The 20,921-nt window shown below is 37.8% G+C and overlaps 2 protein-coding genes across 5 annotated transcripts in view; both read right to left on the minus strand.

Moving 5' to 3' along the window:
* mctp2b (multiple C2 domains, transmembrane 2b) overlaps positions 1-14,338 on the minus strand; it is a 30,153-nt gene extending 15,815 nt beyond the window's left edge. For 2 of the 3 annotated variants that reach the window (XM_008310785.3, XM_008310783.3), the window contains exons 1-6: positions 14,181-14,338; positions 8,359-8,941; positions 5,133-5,186; positions 3,064-3,181; positions 742-884; positions 181-257 (exon numbers count right to left, since the gene is read on the minus strand). In XM_008310785.3, the coding sequence (XP_008309007.1) occupies positions 181-257; positions 742-884; positions 3,064-3,181; positions 5,133-5,186; positions 8,359-8,886 (920 nt within the window). In that variant the 5' untranslated portion in view covers positions 8,887-8,941; positions 14,181-14,338. Of the gene's footprint in view, positions 1-180; positions 258-741; positions 885-3,063; positions 3,182-3,296; positions 4,592-5,132; positions 5,187-8,358; positions 8,942-14,180 lie in introns of those variants that run through there. The other variant, XM_025055839.1, reaches the window with a different exon arrangement.
* A 1,756-nt stretch (positions 14,339-16,094) lies between these two features.
* The window catches only part of LOC103379291 (myocyte-specific enhancer factor 2A-like), a 43,071-nt gene continuing 38,244 nt past the window's right edge, over positions 16,095-20,921 (minus strand). For both annotated transcript variants that reach the window (XM_025055840.1, XM_025055841.1), the window contains exons 8-10: positions 20,791-20,921; positions 19,718-19,820; positions 16,095-18,945 (exon numbers count right to left, since the gene is read on the minus strand). The exon at positions 20,791-20,921 is cut by the window's right edge and continues 2 nt beyond it. In XM_025055840.1, the coding sequence (XP_024911608.1) occupies positions 18,624-18,945; positions 19,718-19,820; positions 20,791-20,921 (556 nt within the window). In that variant the 3' untranslated portion in view covers positions 16,095-18,623. The remainder of the gene's footprint in view (positions 18,946-19,717; positions 19,821-20,790) is intronic.

Here is a 20,921-nt window from a genome sequence, read left to right on the forward strand (position 1 = left end):
AGTTCATTTTCCCAGTTGCCTTGAACACTGCGTTAGAGTGAGTGACAAAACTGTCGAAAGCATTTCCAGGTTGAAGTAACTTTTCTGTATCGGCATAAGTGAAGTGATTTGTTTTTTCCAGCATCCTAGAAAACTCTTTTCCAACTCCAGATGTGAAAGACTAAACAGACAAAAACTCACTTGTCAAACTCCAGGTCACTGAGGAGGTAACTGGCCGAGCCCATGAAGTCATCGGTGGTCAGGTCATGGTCGTAGACCTGTTTGTTGACAAAAGTGTGAATGAACATGGAAACATTTTAACAAATCTTATCAAGTTTTTATAATAAATATAAAACTAATTCACACAGCAGACAATTAAACATTTTTTTTAAACTCTAAAGCAGCAACCTTGGATATTAGTGGGTTTTTATAACAAACTGAATGTGTTTGGTAACAGTGTTGAAGCAGAGCTAAAATACTGAATAACATGTTTGGTACTTTTGCATTCAAAGTTCATCTACAGTACAAAAAAAAAGTCAAACTATTTAGTGGTCAGTGGTTAAAAAAAAATTTGAAATAGAATAATAATAATAATAAAAAGATCCTCGAAGCACAAGAAAAAAAAAAGACGAAGAAAATAGCAACACATCTGACCGTTCTGTTTCTATCTCAGAAATTTAAATAAGCCAACACATCTGACCGTTTTGTTTCTATCTCAGAAATTTAAATAAGCTTCACCGACTTGTTAGTGTAAAGTTTTACCTTGATGTGAAGTTTCTGATTCAGATCCTTCAAAGGTAGAGAAAAGGTTTCATTCCATACAGGATTGAGGTTCTTATAAATGGTTTTACTTTTGTAGAAGGTTTTTCCGTCTAGTTTGAACTTCACGTAAGGATCACTGGTGCCTGAAAGAGGAAAAGACAAGTGAATCAATGCAGGTTTTACAACATTTATATTTTTTTGTGTGTAGGCGACAAAAGAAAAGTGAGGCCAATGAAAGGCTCAGGTTCTAAATTATAAACAAAAAATAAAATTAAAAAAAAAGTCAAAAAAAGGAAGGTTAAACTTTGGATTATTTTATATTTTAATGAATGAATGAGAAACCATGTGTCACCAGGAGATAAACTTTTTTTTTTCTTTCCATGTCTGCCTCCAACAACAACTAATCACAAATACCTTTGAACTGTAAGCAGAAATATTGAATGTTTGTTTCATTAACACTTTTCTTTCTTTTTTTTCCTTATCACAGAAAAGTCAGTGTTCTTTAAAACCACCAGATGAGGGCAGCAAGGCAACCAGTCAGAACCAGTCTGGTTCTCTGTGGTTTTGATGTTCATTTATAACTATTTCCCTATTGGTCTTCACACAACAAAACTTTTTGTGGTTGTTTTCTACTTGTACATCATCAGATTACATCAAACTGAACCTCACACACAGCTTTTACCATTTTTCTTCTCAGGCTGATACACTTCCCCTACCCTAACTATTATTGTTCCTTAGTGACTGTTAAGGTAAACACCAAAGCCATGTGAGACAGGAATAAAGACAGAGGAGGTCTGCAGGGTGCGGCTCAGACAGGTTGTAATATGTTGTGTGGAATCCAGCCCCGGCTGTTACTAGAGCCGCACAGCCGACATGACACTCGACTCCCTCTGCCGTCCCCGGAGTCAATGACGCTGTGTCTATTATTTAAGGTGTTGGTGGTAGCAGAAAAACCAAGGCTGAAAACACAGAGTGAGGCCACGTGAAGGCCGGAGGACACAGCGCTGGTCAAATCAGCCACAAAAAAAACACATCACAGACTCTCACAGGTTCATGATACAGATGCGTGTAAACATTGGTGATAGGACCAGGAATAACACAGTGAGGTGTGGACTCAAACCTGTCATGAATTCCATGACATCAGACTAAGAAGACATCAGACTTGAGTTGGAGCCAAAAAAAAAAACATAATAAGATAACCTGCCCTAAAACAGTTCATCTCCAGTCCATTCACATCCACAGTGTGACTCACTAAAAAAAAAAAAAAAAAAAGAACATTCTCAGTCAACATTCTTCAGTTTTAAGGAGACAAAAACCTGAAGTATAACAGCAGCAGTGAGGTCATCAGTGAGTCATGACATGAAGAAGATCTAACAACAGAGTGACAGTAGGTGGAGAAAACCAATCAGGCTGTAGATAAGGCCACACAAACATTACAAATACTACTGGAATTTGAGGTTGCGCTGAATGTGACAAATATGACACATGTTCTTCATTTGTGTGGACCACAGAAAATCAAAAGTTGATTTTTTTGTTTGTTTATTACGGCTGCTGAAGCAGAAAGTCTGCAACACGAGCAGTGTAAAAGTGAAATTCCTACAAACCAGTTGTTGATATGATCTGAATATTAAAATAAATGTAAATTACATCAAAATATGAAAAAAAAAAACACCATAACCCAGAACCACACAATATGCAAAGCAGGGAAAACTTGCTTAAAACTTTAAAGGGACATTCCAATACTTTCTAAGCAATTTACCCACAGACATTTCTATTACTTTTCTTTTCTGCTTTTACTTTTTATTTCTATTTCTCTTTATCAGAAATTTCCATATTATTAGTCCTTTGAAATGAAATAATTAATTAAATGTATTATTCACATATGAACAGGTCATATTTTCATTAACATTTGTTTTTCTAAAATAAAATGCTTGAGTCAATAACACGGGATGATTCCCAGGCTCAGGCATCATTGAAGATCCTGTTGATTTAGTTGCGTATGTTTGCTCAGAGCACAGCGGACTGTGTCCCTGCTCACGGTACCTCCTCTACTTCTGCCTACATTGGGTGGCTCCATTGTACTGCACGGGTTTGAACAGGACAGCTGCTACATTGTGCACGACACACACGAGAGAAGCCCCGCTGAGTAAACTCTGCTGCATTAATGATACCTGTGGGTAAATTGATACGGCTCTTTCTGTGAGCGCGGCTATTGTCCGGCAGCATCACCATATTACACCAAACAAAGCTAACAAAGACAGCCTTTAGCATATTAGCACCCCAGTAGTAAAAAAAAAAGTATAGTTAAGATAATTGTCTTACCGCAGCGGTCCCTGATGACCAGGTTGCATCCTTCCTTTAGGTTGATGGTGAGCAGGAAGGACCTGGGAGAATCCCTCGTGCTCTCGGACACATTGGGAGACTTGCTGCCCATTTCACTCTGGACACAAAGCAACAAAGACGCATCATTACTTCTCCTGTTACTTACACTGTTAGCAAAGCAATTACGCTGTCAAGTGCAAGCAGAGAAGCTGAACTGTCACTGGTCCACTTACATATAAAAAAAATAAAAATCACCAAAGTTCCTCTCAGCTCATTGAGGACATTGTAAATGGGGAAATCCTCGTCCTGGTGTCAGGTTTTGGATTACAAACGACCTTTGCACTTTTTCAAGTGATTACAGATCAGCAAATAACCTGGTGTTTTTGATGGGCTTTTGTGTCAAAGATCAGGTTGACAGGCGTCTTCCATGTCATTGTTGCGGAAACCTTTGTTGTAGTAACTAAATTTAAGATAAAACCTGTTTGCATCGAGGTCGTAATAGAGCTGCATCACATACCGATCATTTAACACAAAAATCTAAAATTACACATGCAACAGAACAGAAGAGGTGACAGAAGCAACGCAGAACAAATAATGTGTTTACCAACTCTGATCCAACCAAATATTACACGAAAGTTAAACACACACATGAAAACACAGTTGGACAAGCGCTTGTTGTGGCCTCTGATCGGAACTTTCAAGAATATGAAATAAGCAGAAATCAGGGAGTGGCTCACTGAGAGCTCAGATTTTAATCCAAGCATTTTTTTTCTGTAAAACTTCATTCAAAGAACACGTCTTACACTAAAGCTCTTATAATTAGGAAAATAAAACATGAGTCTCTCGCACGGCGTGCAGCACTAGTTCATACTTGACAGAGGCCTTTGTGAATCTCTGTGAATCTTGTGAAACTCATTTTTTTTTTTTTAGCACTTCCAGAATTGGCCTTCATTAATATAAATGACATGATTGTTTGTGTCAATTGCTTCAGTCAATTAGTCTGTAACATATTAGTTTTGGCAGTCACAGAGTCAAAGTCATGGCAATCGTTTAGTGACCGACGACACTGTGGGTATGATGTGCAGTAAGACACATTTCCAGGAAGAGAAGCAGCTCAAAAACATCCCAGACTACTCAACCCCAGAGAAACGATCACACGTTTCATCACTCTTCTTTCATCACGGTTGTTTAACTGTTAGACACACTGACATTCTCCTCTCTCATGTGACGGCGTCAAACAAAACAGGTCAGAGGGTCAGAGGGAGGTTGGACGGAAGCTCAGATTGTGACAATAATTTTCAATTAGAAGGTTGTTCGAACTGTCATCTTGACAGACAGTTATTAGTTGGTGCTGTATTTAGTTCAGTTACCCCATCAATCCTGTAGGGGGGGTCACTCTCTGCATTTAACCTCTTACATCCTTCAGAAGATTTGTTATTAACTGTCTGTTTAATCAGCCACAATAAAACAGTCATCAGGTCTAATAAATAATACAGGTTTTGTGTTTATATATAGTTAAAGAGATTTGGGTTTGGGGTTTTTTTTTGAATAGTTAAAGAGATATGGGTTTGGGGTTTTTTTTGTTTTGTTTTTTACATCACAAAACATTTGTGCTTGGAATAAAAAAAAAACCCAAAAGTCATTTTACATTTTATGAGAAGGTTCATGTCCAGTTATAAAACAGATCATTGCTGAGCAGCAAAATGTAGGAAAGAATGAATTAGTATTTGAAAGGTTTCTCCTCAAACTCATTATTCAAAAGCTGTTTCATAAATTACGATTAACTCAAAAATATTCATGGAGATTTATTTCCATGGACTGATATTTTGGGTTGCTGTTAACTTGTCCAACTTTTACACTCACAAAAATCCAAAAATTTAACAGAATATCCAACTTTTACATCCACAAAAATCCAAAAATTTAACAGAATATATTTTAATGGTTTCGACCACAGTTTCATGAATATTTAGACCCTATCCACCAAAAGAAAAAAAGTTAATGAATTAATTATTAATATAGAACTTCACAAAGTCACTCATGAACACAATCTAAAAAGAAGTAGATCTTACCATATGGCTGTCTCCGTCTTTTAGTGCGTCTCCACAGAACTCATTGCTGTCGTACTGCAGGAGAGAAAAGTCCATGTTATATTTCTGTTTCTTCTCTTACCTGAAGAAAATCATTTCAAAGCTTGTACAAAGTGAGGGGAAACGGAACGTTTGAGTTTTTTTTTTTTTTTAATCTAAATTAAAAATCTCACACTGGGGCAAATCCTTTAATCTCTAATTAAGAAAATTCCAGCCTCCCGCTGACATGTTAGTTAAACCTAAGAACACAGTATAATGACCGGGCCATGAATTAAACTCTCTTTTAATAAATAAAGATTTAGGAGTTAAACTCTGGAGCCGTTACGGTGCCTCATAACTTTTAGTGAAAGTATTTACACAAACACAACAGTAAATCTGTCAACATTTGATGGATCTGGGACAAAGACTCAGATGTTCCAGTTTTACAGACTATGTTTTCTGAATTCTTCTGGGTTTGTTATGAGAAAATAAACCTGCTCATTGACCCAGAGGCAAATAACAACGTGCTACACCCTGGTTTAGACTGGTTGTTCTTCAATCTGTGCAAAAAAAAAAAAATACTATTTATATATATATTTGTTAAGTTAATATAATAAATTTTTTTAACATTAACATAAACAAAAAAGTTAATATATATATTTTTTTTTTTACATTAACATAAACAAAATAAATGTCAGACCAAGAGCAGTAGATTCAGTTCATTATTCATTTTGCACCTGGATGTCATTATTAGTAGCTGGAATGTTGGAAAACAGCAAAGATTGACTTTAAAGATGAAACAATTATGACTTGACAAATGCAGTATCACTGGGTTTAAGAAGGGATCAAATGACACGTCTGTCCATCACCACTGAAACATATATAGTTTATAAATATATATAGAAAATAAATTGTCTTCACCAAAGTGAACTTTGTATAGAATGGCCTGTTGAACACACAGCACACACAGCTATTAAAATGTATTAAAAAATAAATTTGTACTATATTGAATCTATTTGTACTAGATTGGAATCGAACCTAGGACTCTCTGCTCTCTGTTTCTGAGGGAGACATGATAACCGCTACACTATGTGACCATTAACATTAACAATGTTAATGGTTACAATAAACTTTTTTTTTATTTTACAAAGATTTGCAGCTATTCAACATCCTTCTGTGGTGCTACGATCTACGCTGTTCCCGCGTTACAAATCTTGTTGTCTGTTGTCATCCTAAAGAACAAGCGTGCCACGGTGAGTGTCATCTCTGGAGGACTACTGTGACACTGGTCCTGCCGCATTCTAGCCACACCTACTGTTAATGGACAACAGGGAAAGTTGCGCTAAACATTTGCCCTAAACTATAGTGCATAATTATAATCCATATCCATTGTATAAATGACCATACAGTACATACTGTACACAGAATGGTGCAGTATTGAACAGTTCAGTAAAAACACAGGACGATTCTTGCTCCTGTTTGACATCGACAGGAAACAAAAAAAAAAAGGCCAAAGCATGAAGTGGATTACGATCAACATACAGTAGGTGGGGAGGCTTGAATGTGGTATTTATGGAACAATGAGCTTCATAGGAAGTTCATTCACCAAACAGGATTCTGTGGTGTTGAACACAGTCATTATAAAGCACTCTCTAAAAGACTTAACTGATTACAATGTCGTCCTCACAGTCTGACACAGTCACACGATTCTACTACCTACAGTCTTGACTGGACGAAATGGGACGAGATAACGAGACGTGGCGTCTAAGTGGATTTTTTTTTTTTTTTTTTTTACAATTACGGATTACTTGTAACAATCAATTAAACACAAGAGTATTCAGATTTCTGAATACTCACCAAAAAAATCTAACAGCTGAAGCAATTTACGCATCATTAATTATTTTTGCAGTAAACATTCACATTGATCAGACCATATAATCTCATATGGAGTCCAGTGCAAAGGACTAAAAAGGCTACATGTGGCCCGAGAGCCACAGGTTGTATACCATGGCCTCAATGCAACAACTTCAGACAAACTGTTATTAAACTAGCCACACCTGAAGTCAAGTTAGCAACCATCCAGGATGTCATCTGGAGCAACAATATTTTACATGACAAACCAACCACAATGTAATGACAAGTTTCATCATTTTCCACCAAAAACATTCGATATTTAGCTTGGCCTTTATTTTAAAGCATGGTATTTTATACGGGATTATTTCAGGTGTAAATAACTTGACTTGCTTGAGTTTTCATACAAAAAAATCAAACAAAAAAAACATTTAGTTTAAACATGGGATGATGTTGACGATGGGCAGTGGTTGTTCTGACCAGTTCTTTGGAAACTAAAACACTGCTTTACAAATGCAACTGCGGAAAGCTCACAGCAAGTTTTGTGAGTCATGTGACTCACACCTCTAACAACAGAGGTGAAACAAACAAACTTGAACTGTGTCAAAGAGTGAACAACTTGCATTGCTTAAATAACGACTCTCTCCTCAGGTATTCAGTCAGCAGAGATCACTGAGTTAAACTGAGTTACAAAAAAAACAACAAACGAGTTTCACAACGGTCAGTGGGAGAGACAACAAACAATTACAAAATCAACAGCTGCATATACGTATATCGCAGAAATGCGATGCTGAATAATCGAAGTGAACGTTAATGAAAGATCAAGGCAGATAAAAAAAAAGTGCTTTAAGGTGAGGTTGCAAAATCTTTGCCAAATATGTTGCTGTACATGATTGGCCAATGACTTTTATCAGTAGTCCTGTCTCAGCACATTAGCATCATCCCACGGTGGGGAAGTGAACACATTGAGATTTAACCAGTCCTGAGTCATGGTATGATCAGGTTTCATAATCTCATTAGGCCGCAGCAGACCTAAAACACACACAGCAGCCAGAGTTTGTCCAGTGATGACAGACCAGCCCAGTTCTTCTACATGTAGCTCCTCCAAGTCAAACTTCACATGCCCTGTGTACACACACCTGGCACTGCACTCATGCCAGCCTGAACTAACAGAATCACCTGACCAAAAGTTCTCGTACTTGTAAGGCACTGGACAGAAATAAAACATTCTTTTTTTTTTTACGATAAAGTATGAATGACATTTTAAGAGTGTTTATACTTGATGTAAAACTTGTTCTTTTTTTTTTAATTTTTACGATATGGTATGAATGACATTTAAAGAGTGTTTATACTTGATGTAAAACTTTTTTTCGCCTACCTGTGAGCCGTCCTGGGAACCACCTGCAGAGTACGAGTCAGGGCCGTAGGCGGTCATCTCTGGGGAGTACGTCTCCTCCGGCTCCATGCCTTTGTTAGTACTGTAGTTCTTTTCCAGAGAATCTTTCTCTGTGTCACACAGACAAGGGAACGACCCCTGCAAAGAAGCCCAGTCTGTAGTGTCGGAAGGCACGTTCAGTCTGTTTTCATTCCTTCCAGCACCTGTAGCTGAGACTGCTCTCGTGTTCAGGCCACTCCCACCCTCTGTCCAGCCTCTGTTTGGTTTGATGAGTGGTGTTGAGGGATTGCTGTAGCTGGGAACGTTCCTGTGCCTGTGCCGTGGGCTGGAGGAGATGCCGGCGCTCTGTTCTCCCAGGTTCCTCATGTCAGGAACAGAGGCGCTGGCACGGATATCCGTGCCATTTTTGAGCTCGTCCACCCGGTGGTGAGGGCCGTTCCTCCCTCGCCGTAGATGGGGCGTCATCTTCTTGCGGAGATGCTGAAATACGCTTGGCTTCTTTGAATCCATGATGGATAAAAGGCGGAGTCTGTGTTTAACATCTGGGCCTCACCAACAGCTGCATCTGAAGAGAATTGAACACAGACAGAAACGTGTGTCACATACTGGAGCACAGCAGCGTTAACTGGAATCTAGAAAAGATTCAGTATTTTGTAGCATTATATTATAATTGTGTGGCACAGGTGCTTGCAATTATTAAAAAAATATATATATTTTCCCCTCGTGAACAATTCATTACTTACATAGACATGCATGGAGTCACTTCAACTTGTCTAACAACTTGTGACAATTAAAATGAAGCTTTTAACTACACCTAGTGGTCATTTAAAGAGCATTTCTAAATTACTTTTTTTTTTAACTGAGCTGATGTGGAAAAAACATCTACTATTTAACCAGAAATGCAAATATTTAGGCTGACAGTACAAGTGGATGCGTTTAAGTGTTTAATGGGAATTCTTTGATGATAATTATAATCTAATTGGAATTTTTTTTTTCAGTTTTTAATTGTGAATCTGTTTTGTAATTACAAAATCTTTCACAAAATACAGTTAAGTGTTTGCAGTGATGAAAAATAATGTCAAATATTGTTTCAGAGATTTGTGTGTATATAAAGTGCTGATTACTTAGGGAAGTCAGGACACTGTTTTCAGGTCTTATACAGTACACGTTTCAAGTTAAACATGCAAGTATACATTTACTACATGAACACCACCAGCAGTACATTATGACATCACCAGTGTACAGTATGACATCATCATACACACACTAGCTGTACTAAAGTACATACAAAAAACAGCCAAATAGCCTTTAGCTAAAACTGGCTCTGATTGTGTTGAGCAAACATCTTTATAAAGGTTTTAGCTTTCATTAGCTTTCATTAGCTAGCACGGCTGACCCTCCAGGTAAATACTGCTGATGGAGGAAGTGGAGAATTAACAGACTGTGTTTACACAAAGACAATAACAGATGTTAGATGAGACTGAAAACACAGTAATCTCCATTGACATCACACACATATTTGACAACCAATACCACTTGTCAAAAAAATATAAAACCTCAGAAGAGCTACAATAGCTTCCCAGGACAGAAACACAACAAAATTCCAAATGACGACTAATGTCTGCAGAGTTTCATTATCCTCTGCCCTGACATTGAAATAGACAAATATTGACGACATGAAAAGGATAGCAAATGAATAAAAAAGTCCAAAACTTCTATAATCAAAAACAAATCAAAATTAATTTCTTTTCATGTTTGCTCTGACTGTGACGTACCCTCACAATTACTGACCAGATGTAACGTACCAGGATGACAAGACCAAAACCGTTGATCAATAAATCAGTGCACAGAGTAAATTTAAATCTTTAGGACCTAGATTTGAAGTTTCCTTTCATTTCATTTAATGCATCCAAAGATTGTAATGGTTGAAGAGCAAACCTGAAAACTGTCTTTTTTTGAGTTCTGCACAGACTAACCATTTGTCGACAGGCTTCAGCCGGTGACGTAGTTGGTTCTTCCTGACCATGGCCCTACAGCCACTACAGCCACTATGCTCAAAAACAAGGTAAACAAGATAAACAGGCAGTGCCAGAGATGATTATAAAAACCCATTAATGGGCTTCGACAGAAAGTGGTTATACAAACAAAAACATCCTCAGTCATTAAAGGGGAAGGGAACATATCCATTATCAATCTTGGAGATAAGCATCAGAGCAGAATTGTTTCTTCTGAAGTTCAGGGCTCTTTCATCTTTACCACCCTCACAGGGTCATTATTCATAAAACCCATTAATGGGCTTCGACAGAAAAACTCATTGGTCGATGCATCGATGAGTAATGAAAGTCAACGTCCTCTATGAGAAGTCAAATAGTAAAAAAAAAAGTGGGTTTTCTTTTCTTCTGTGTGTGTGCCAACCCACTCTTTATCTCTGACTGGCCTAGGCCGATATCTTATCATCAACTTAACCAACGTCGTAGTCACTTCAGGAAATGGGCAGTAAAGTTACTCTGCCAGAAAGAACACAAATGGAGGAAGAAACCGTAACAATGCTCAGAGTAAAACAGTGACTAATGCGAGATTCTCACTGGGAGCTGATAGAACAACTGATTAGAACAGCTACGAATGCGATGAGATGACATCATTAAATTACTTGTCAACGTGAAAAAAAAAAATCAGAAGTTGTCATTGGCCTATAGTGCTCTAGTAGTCAATAGACCATGATGTACAAATAGTCTATTAGCTAACAGTCATGTGAGCAGCCACCTTGTTGCTCCATAGATGTAAATGTTTAGTAGAACCTTGTTGAACACAATATTGTATATTGACTTGGACTTATTGTACATTAGCCTGGTTTGAATGCATTTGCAGAAAATGATAATGAAATAATGTTTTACTGTAAATGTAAACGTCCAGTTTCATCTCATCTCAGTTCACTACTCGTGTTACACACTTAGTTAAATCATTGTCGGATTATTATAGAACTCATATCTGTATTAGGACAACAGGAACCCAGTGGAATTATTGTTTTATTTACTTTTACTATTTTTTTTTTTTTTTTGAGCATGACTTCTTTTTAGTCATCCTCAAAAGCATTTGGTTCAACCCGACAGTAACATTATGGGTCAGGGCGGTGATGACTGGGTGGACCTTGGCTTCCTACTGCATCCCCAGTCTGTAAACAAAGACCTTCACATCAATTATTAACTCCGACTGGACCCAATAAAATTCACAACCCAGAATAGGACGGGAATATTTCTACAGTTTTGACAAATGATGTATTAATTACGCTATTTGACAATCAGTAATAAACTCAGGTAAGAGGCTAAATATTGAGGAAATATTTTAATGACATTAACTGGGTTCATTATTGAGAGTAGAGCTAGAGCTAAATATTTTTGAATACTACATTTTACAGTGTGTGTAGTACAACTTTACTTGAACTTGATAATTGAAATTGGGTTGTATGCAAGCACAGGTGCAAAAAAAACAAACATTTAAATCGCTTTAACTGATTAGAAACTTTAAAAAAATAATTTAAATCGCTTTAACTGATTAGAAACGTGTTGAAAGTTTCATTAAAAAACAGATACGATCTACTGAAAGAACCCTGTCATGTCCATGTTGTAATTTTTTGAATGCTGTTTCGTAGCAGCTGCACATACAGTACATACAGTTCACTGCATATAAAGAACGCTGATTCTGGTGAAAACCAATATGAGGGGAAAGATTGCCTTTCTGTGTGTTACTATTAAAAGAACCATTGTTCCCCTAAGAGGCCATTATTGTCTGGGTTATATAGAGAGTCAAGGTTAAAAACCAAATTTCAATGGTGAATTTGACTTTTTCTTCCAATCCTATTTTTCTGACTAAAGTTTGAAAAAAAAAAAAAAAACAGCGATGGCATAAATATTCTGTATTGGATGAAGCAGTCGTGAAAACATACATATGAAAGTAGATCCTTCGAATACCTCTGCTCCTAAATCAGGTCACCAACACTGTTCATCTAATAGACTGTGATTTCATGACCTGTCTGACAGGACTCAGCCGAGTTTATACTGACGCAGAGACTTCCATCTTCAAATATGACAGACAGAAATCCTATCGGCGCCACCACCGGTTCTCATGTTGAAACATATATAAATGGCCAGAAAACTGTATTGATTTCTTTCACAACATCCTTCTTGTAGAATCTGCTTGGTCACGCACTGATAAAGCCGTCAGGGTTTCATATCCACTTTAGTATTCCAACATTGGATTGAAGAGTTTCATTATGGTAGGAAGAATGATAAGAAAACGTTGATGTTGGCAAAAGAATAGTCGAACAAATAATAATGAAAGGGGAAATAAAATGCACAAGACACATGTAAGCAAAACTTAGTTTTTGTTTTTACTTTCATAGTGACTGAACATATAGAAAAGTCAGGGTCAGGTAGTTGCGATGCCTAAAAACATTTGAGTCACTGAAAAAAAAAGGTGACATTTGAACCAATTATTTTTTTAAGTCAGTTCAAAAGGGTTAATTTAGTTCATTCTATTACAAGCCAACAGTGTTTAAAGGACAGTCATTAAGACCGTAGCCTGTGAGGCACAGTAGCTACAACCAGTTAGATTAGATTAGATTGCACTTTGTAAAATTGTTGTGTTGCAGCAAAGGTACAGGAGTTCCATAGATTGAAAAATAGAAACCAGATCAAAATATAGCAAAATATAATACAAAAATTATCAAAATTATAAAAATACTAAATTGCATTTGTGAGAAACAATCTCACAAATGGGTTCGGAGTGCAAAACCTGCAGTGACCAATCAGAAGTGCTGCGGTTTATCTACAGTCATCGATTGTGCTGTGGCTCTGCCTGGGAAGTCAATATGTTAATAAGAGTTGGCACAAAACTGTTTAAACAAGTCAGAACAGTTTTCCCATGCAGTGTTTTTGTAGATGTGTATGTGCACTGGTATTCATTGTGTGGCACAGACAGAGCTACTCTATGTTGACAGAGTCAGTTCTGTTATCAACATTATCACCTGGCCATTTCTGGATTACATTAAAACCCTCTTCTAGCTTTTATAAATTTACATTTCATGACATTTTTGGGTTTTTGTTTTTTTTTTTTTGGATACAGACTTGGATGATGGCCTTTAATCTCTTTCTGTTTCAGTTCACTTTATTTCATTATTTAATTAAACTTAAATATCTATAGACAAAAAACACACACTTATATATTTGTCTTTAAGGTCTTTAAAAGGGAGAATGTGGATAAATAACAACTTTAACCATTCTAAACCCCTAATGTCGTAGTAAGTGAGGAGCGGCCTACAGGGGCAGCAGATAAACAGCAGCCGATTCAAATGTATCGTCACAGAGGAAACAAACAAACAAAACAAAAAAATATCCGACGAAAAGACTAGGTAATTATAATGAGTCGTTACGCAACTTTTGTCGGTTTGAATCTACGCCAGAGTTTTTCAAATTAAATACAAAGAAATCGGCAGCGACACATACCTGTCTGTGGACAGGTACCAGTCTTTTACTCGTCCGTTGACTTAACTTAACTTTACTTTTACTGAAGATGTGGGAAGAGAGTTTAACCACAGTTGCCCAGACTGGGGCAGAAGAAACACGGTATAGACATTAGATGTACAAAAAAAAGTCAAATAGTTGCAAGTTTTCACCTGTTTGCTACAGGGAAACATTTACTACTGTTTGCTGTCGGGGAAGACACCTGAGCACACTGACCAACCTCTTTAGAGACCCTCACAGGTAAACAGGCGTTTACTTTTACACAAAACATGTATAAAAACTTACCCCTTCTGTCCCTTTTCGCATTTCCGCTCAAACATCCAGTGTTTCGGATTCCTGGAGGAGTCACCTCATGGTTGCTCAAACACGGTGGGCAATGGTGTCCCGTAAAACTTGTCTTGATTTCACTTCCTCCTTTGATCCGGCGTCCGCTATTAAACTTGATGAGGTTGATGATTTTCAAAATAAAAGTACTTCCGGTAGTAGACAGGAACTGAAGAGAGTCTCTTCAAACAAAAAGGGTTAAAAATGTTTTAATTCGTGTTTAAAACGCTAAATTATGTCAACTAAGGTAACTTATAACATAACATGTACTCGAAACTCTGTTTATTAAAGGAATAAGCTCTTACAACCAGTATTGTTGACACTGTAGCTCCCCATTACATTATTATCATAGTTATTTTTCATACAGTAAAAAAAGCCTCTATTTAAATCTTTATTTGTGTATGATCCTCATGGATGTTGGCTTTAACAACAGACTCTACTTCCTGTTCTGTTTCTGTCAAATAAATCAGAATCGCTGTTACATAAATTGTGTGTAATTTTATGTTTAAGTTGCAAGTTGACATGGCATCAAACAACACAGATGCACTTTTTTTTTCTTTCTTTTTTTTACATCTGTGACTTGTCATAGTGAGGTAATCCCATGACGTTTTGTTCTTTCCCAACCAGTCATACTAAACTGTCATCTGTCACAGATGAGTGTTCATATGGCAGTTGATTTTTTTCCCCCTCTAAGACTCAGACTGTGTTACACACACCCAAACTCCCTTCATTTTACTGAAGTGAACTGCGTTTGACTTAGTCCCACCTCTAGGCTAGTGACGCATATCTTCCTTCACATCTCTACCACATAATAGGACATCTAATGTGATCTGTGGTTAACCAACACCATCTAATTTGTCCGCTGACTTCAGTCCTTCCTTCTACAGAATCTGCTGTTAAATAATCATATCCATATTTTTATGTTTTTTTTATCTTTAAGCAAAATTTTACACCACAGCCTCTGAAAACATGCCTTCCAGATATCTTCTATTCTTCTTTGGTATTATTTACCAAGATATATTTCTTCATACCCCACATTGCAGCTGTATTTCCTTTATAGTTGTTACACTGAGGCCCCGTGAGAATTCTCCTCCAACTCTTGTTTGTTTCTATTTCCAAACTCACTGTTGATTCTCTGACACCAGTGAAACCACTGTGGTTGAACCTGCGTCTAGATCTGCACTCCTCTGCAACCTTCTCACTCACGGACTGGGATTTTTTTTTACTGTTATTCAATTGATGCCATTTTTTGACTTTGATAGTCATAAAAATTAAGTGGTTCCTTCACTGGTCTGAAGTAGTTTCCTATATTTGCACAATCCTGAGTGACAAAAATCTGACAAAATCATAACATTTCATTGGGTTGGGTCTCAGGAGGTTTTCTTGTCTAGCAACACTTCCTGTGCAGGTTTTTTTTTTACCGTCTTCCTTTTCATTTCAGTTTCACACCGGACTATGTCACTGATTGGTGTCATTGCAGTACAGATTTAGACACATCTCTGAAGGTTTTTCACTCCTTTGAAAAGTTCTCGAACGCCATCTATATCCAGCAGATACTGTAAATTTTACTTTCTAAATCCCAAAGGTTTATAGAGTTACATTTTTTCAATGGTTCAATATTAATATTGTGAGTTCCTGATTCAAATCCATCTGACATTGTCATTTTTTTTTTCAAAATTTTGTGACCACCTCTTTCATAGCAAAATGTAAAAAATAAAGTTTTGGGTTTTTTAAAATCCCTACAGTTTTTAAAGGGATTTGAAAAATACTTCGAAAATAAATTTTGTTAGGGTCTAATACACAATACATGCATAAACACAAAGGCACCGTTGTACATCACATATTGTCATGCTGCATTATTTGAATCCGTCATTGTGCATCAGTAAAGTCGTTGGGTCTTTATTTGTCTAGTTAACTTGACACGTACAGCATTTTTTTTTCTTCTGAAATAAATTAAACAATATCAGTCTGTTTCGCCTCTGTTGAACGTTTGGAATTCATTCAATACATTTCTAAACAGCGTTTGGCTTTCATTGAATATCACTGAAAAATTTCCTTCAAGGAGAGTGTTTTTTTCATGGCTTAGTTCACATAAAAACAGAATCATCCCAAAAGAAGCAGGTAAAGGACAATGTCATGTGAACGTGGCAATCCTCCACAAAAATATAGCTTTTGCAAAACTGGGGTGGAGGTGTGTTTCTGTCAACCAGGCAAATACAAAAAACAGGTTATGCATGTATAGTACGCCAAAAAAGTGATACATATATATATATGTATATATATATTAAAGATGCTATTTACAGAACAATAAAAACAGATGTGATAAAGAACAAACAACTGTCCATGGCTTTCAGTTTAAAGTCCTAATGAAATTTTGTCTCATTTTGTGCACAATTTAAAAACACACTCACAAACGACGTGAAACAGCATACTGCTATGGCTAACATAAATATGTTTTTGTAAAAACAATTTTAAAAAAACAAAGGTAGAAAAGAAGGATTCAAATGATGGTGCAGAGGGAGTATTGCTTTCAAACCCTGAGAAGATCAGAATCGTATTAGGTTACAGCCGGTGGGGGGAAAAAAAAAAAAAATCATTGAGCACCTCATGAACTGAGAGACAACGTGAAGGTCTTGTGTCAGCTGCACTGACACAGAAGGATCAAACAGAAGGATTTTAATTTTTTATTTTTCAAATTTTGGCTTGTTAAAATCTAAAAGAACGTTTTGAAAAGATTAATGAACAGAATTCTCTTCTTTTTACAAGAAAAGTAAGATTGAACTAACGAACTTGACCTTGATTTGACCCTAATTCAAAAGTCAGCATTTTGTATTTCAGATGAAGTTTATCAATTTTTTTTTTGTACAATTATAAAGTGACAGATCGGACTAAAATAATGCTATAACCTTTTTTCTTTTTTCTTTTCTCTCAACATTCTGACCTTTTTTTTAGTAAAACAAACAAACTTTGGGATCCATGTGTTGAGTTTGTGAACATATTCTGGCCCACATGATGGTCTACTGCATTCATCTGAACAACAACAACAACAGAAAGATTGTACTGCAATTGGACCTACAGTCAGTGAAGCATAAAACTGCACAGATAAAACGTAAATATGATAAAAGGGACATTATTGATCCTTTTTTTTCATTTACTGAAGGAAAAATGTACGATTTAGTTTTATGTTTATATGTTAAACCACGTTATCATTTCCAGGGTCACGGGGGTACGTTGGGGGTGGGGTCCCGCCCTGGACAGTTCACCAGTCCATTACTGGGCCACATACACAGCAGAGATTTTGGACAGTTGGAGGTTTCCAGCGAGGATCAGACTGGTGATCTTTTTGGTGTAAGGCAAGTGTGCCTATCACTTTACTACTGTGTGGCCCTTGGTTTAAAAAAACAAATTTGTGAAATATTATTTTTCTGTGCACACAGAAACATGTTACACTTTGATGTAAAGCTGCAGCAGACGTATTGTAATAATCTAAAATGGAAGTTACACTTTTTATTTTATTTTTTTGGAAAACTAAGTCTGATGTGTGTTAAACATTCACACTGATGGTCAACAGTCAGGTGTAATTTTCTTTTTTTTTTAATTAAAATAACCCAAATTTTAGTGCAATCGATCTGTGGATATTTTCTTCTGTGCTTCTTCCTGTTAGCAGCCACTCTTCAGCTGTGATGTGCACTTCAGTGGTGCCTTGTTGCTCTTGTGCTTTCCTCACCTCCTTCAGAAATGATGTAAATTACAAAAAAAAAAGGATTTCTTGTGCACAGTGCAGAAAATTTGCAAGAAAACCAAACAGTTAGCGATACAGTGGAAATCTAAGAGTTGGGTGGAGCTGATTGGTCACCTTCGGTGTGAAAACACTGTTGGCTGAAATGTTACATTTAACTGTCACCCATTACAGCAACACAGTGATCGTTCATGTCTTTTTAAGTGGGGTTATTCACCGAACCAGTCGTGTGTTAACAGTTGTGGTAGAATCCATTAAAAATCTGATAACTTCTCACTGAGATGGAACGTTGGAAGTTTTAAGCTGGTTCCTGTGCCCGAAAGAATTACTTTTCATCGGTACTTCATAAAACAACACAACAAAAATAAAATCTGAACATGTCCCTAAAACAGTAAGAAAAACAGGAGTGAATGTAGGTGTGTTTGTTGAGTGTGTATATGAAGAGATGTTGTACCGAAACATTGATTTTTGAACATCGAGGGATGTTTTCTTCACAATTTCCTGACCAATGTAGCTTCATCCTTCTTTTACAAAACGACAGAAAAAATAAGATAACTTAAGAAAAAAAAACAAACAAACAACAGAACAATAAAATAATTTCATTTGCATAACAGTGTCCTTCCTGTTTTTGCCCTGATGTCGTTCGGCCTCCGGGGGTCAGTGCTCTATGTCACCCAGCTGTCCATTCGCATTCGTTTGACCGTAGGACTTTGACCGCCCTCTGACCGGCTCATGTGGTGCGAGTGGAAGTCCGGCCGCTGCTGATGCTCCTCCCGGTCACTGCCGACATCATGAGAGCTGCACGAGGAGCTTACACTGTCTGCGGGGGACCTGCCCGTCTCCGCTCGAGCTGATGAAGAACCGGTGGAGTGAGGATGAGCAGCGGTGGTGTGGGCGTGGCCCATGTACACGGACTGACCGAGGTGGTCACGAGGTGGGGAGATTGGCTCGGCTTTAACATTGACGTTGTGGTTGGCTCCCCCCGGTCTGCAAAAAAAAAAAAAAGAAGAAGATCAGAGGAGGAGTTTCTTTAATCTTGGGGTCGCGACCCCATGTAGAGTTCGCCTGAAATGTCTCATATTTTTTTTCTTATTACTCTTTTAAACGTATGGTTAAAACCGCAGCATATAAAAATACTGAACCACCGATCTAAGGCCTTCACTGCAGGGGCAACAATGCCACCTACTGGTGATGGTGGAAACTGCTTTTTAAAAAATAATTTGCTTCACTTCTCTTGGCTATATACAAAAGACTCTACTTTAATATAAATTTACCTTGAGCATAAATACATAACTCTTCTCACAGGGGCTCACAGTTTCCTCTTATCTTTACGCAATTTCACGACTAGACGCTGCTAAACCATACACCGGACACTTCGAATCTTCTCACGCTAACTTAATCAGATAATGCTTCACACAAAAAGCACAAAAAAAAGAGCACAAAAAAAAAAACTGTCAAAATCAACAGACCAAAATACATAATATAATATAATAGTCTTGCCACACAGTCCTTCACTGACATCATTTGTCACTTTCTGTGTGCGACATATAAAGTATGGATAAACTTTTTGTCGTGTCTAACAAATAGAACAGGGAGACAGAGAGACATCTAACTGTATTGAGGAAGTTTGTGAAGGACTCTTCACATGCTGGGTGGTGCAATGGTTTCACCATTTGCTGTTACTTACTGTAACACACAGAGTGTCACGACAAGAGAGAGAGAGAGAGACAGAGAGACATCATCTGTGCTCGAGGAGTACCCCAGTGAGCCCAGCTGGTGCTGCTGCCACGCTGCCATGGAGCTCAGAGAGGGGCCTCCAGGAGAGCTGAAGCCTGACAGCTCTGCACTGCTCAGGGAGTAATCTAGCAGAGAGAGAGAGAGAGAGGGAGAGAGAGAGAGAGAGACAGAGAGAGGACAGGGGGATGAGATGGATAAAATTAGTGTGACACAAAGGGATGCAGCAGGGTGCATTACCACACTGAGCCTCCGTAACCACCCCAGTCTGTGGCTTCCTCAGAGCAGAACCACTGGTGTGACTTCTGGAGGCTGCAGCTTGTCAAAGACTTTGGACGAGAAAACTTCACAACAAAATTTGATTTATGTTACACACACCATCAGTGAGTGTGAGTGTTATCTATTGATCCCTAACATACTGTAACTCAAACCTGGGGGTCACATGGTGGCACGGTGGTTAGTGCTCTTGCCTTACAGTAAAAGGAAATATCATGTGTGCTTGGGTTTCCTTTGGCTCTAGTTTCCTCCCACAGTCCAAACCCACAGATTTGTTTTTGTGAAAAGAGAGAGAGAGAGAGAGAGAGAGAGAGAGAGAACACTGCAGGTCTGGATGTGATAGTCAGTGGGTGTGGTTCAACATGTGGCCCTGAGATGGACTGGTTACTGTCCAGGGTGAAACCCTCACCCGATGACTGCTAGGATTGTACTGTCCAGGGTGAGACCCTCACCCTCACCCGATGACTGCTAGGATTGTCTCTATCTCCCCACATAGGTTAAAAAAAAAATCTAATCTGTGAAAAACAGCATTATAATGAATTGATTATTGACTGTAATATATTTCACTAAAAAAAAAGCAACATTGGAAATAATGGTATATTTAAAAAAAAGAATTGCACTATATTGATCCCATATTTTGAGAGATCGCTGTGTCAGCAGCAGATACGCTGGTAAGAGACTGCCCCCAGCAGGTGCCAAGCATGTGGTTCCTCTGGGAATCGAACCCAGTACTCACTGCTCTCTGCTTCCAAAGGCTAACCACTAAACTACTGACAAACAAACTGATATTAACCCTGAACTGGAGCAATAATGTGATATTACCATTGTTGTAGGTGGAGTTGATGGTGGAGTAGACCAGACTCTGGTGAGGCAGACTGGGTGTGTTGATGGAGACCACCGGGGTGGACAGAGGCTGGTGCTGGTTAGACTGACTGCTGCTCAGCCTCTGGTTG

The sequence above is a fragment of the Cynoglossus semilaevis genome, chromosome 5, assembly GCF_000523025.1.
Source record: "Cynoglossus semilaevis isolate Cse_v1.0 chromosome 5, Cse_v1.0, whole genome shotgun sequence".
NCBI classification, from domain to species: Eukaryota; Metazoa; Chordata; class Actinopteri; order Pleuronectiformes; family Cynoglossidae; genus Cynoglossus; species Cynoglossus semilaevis.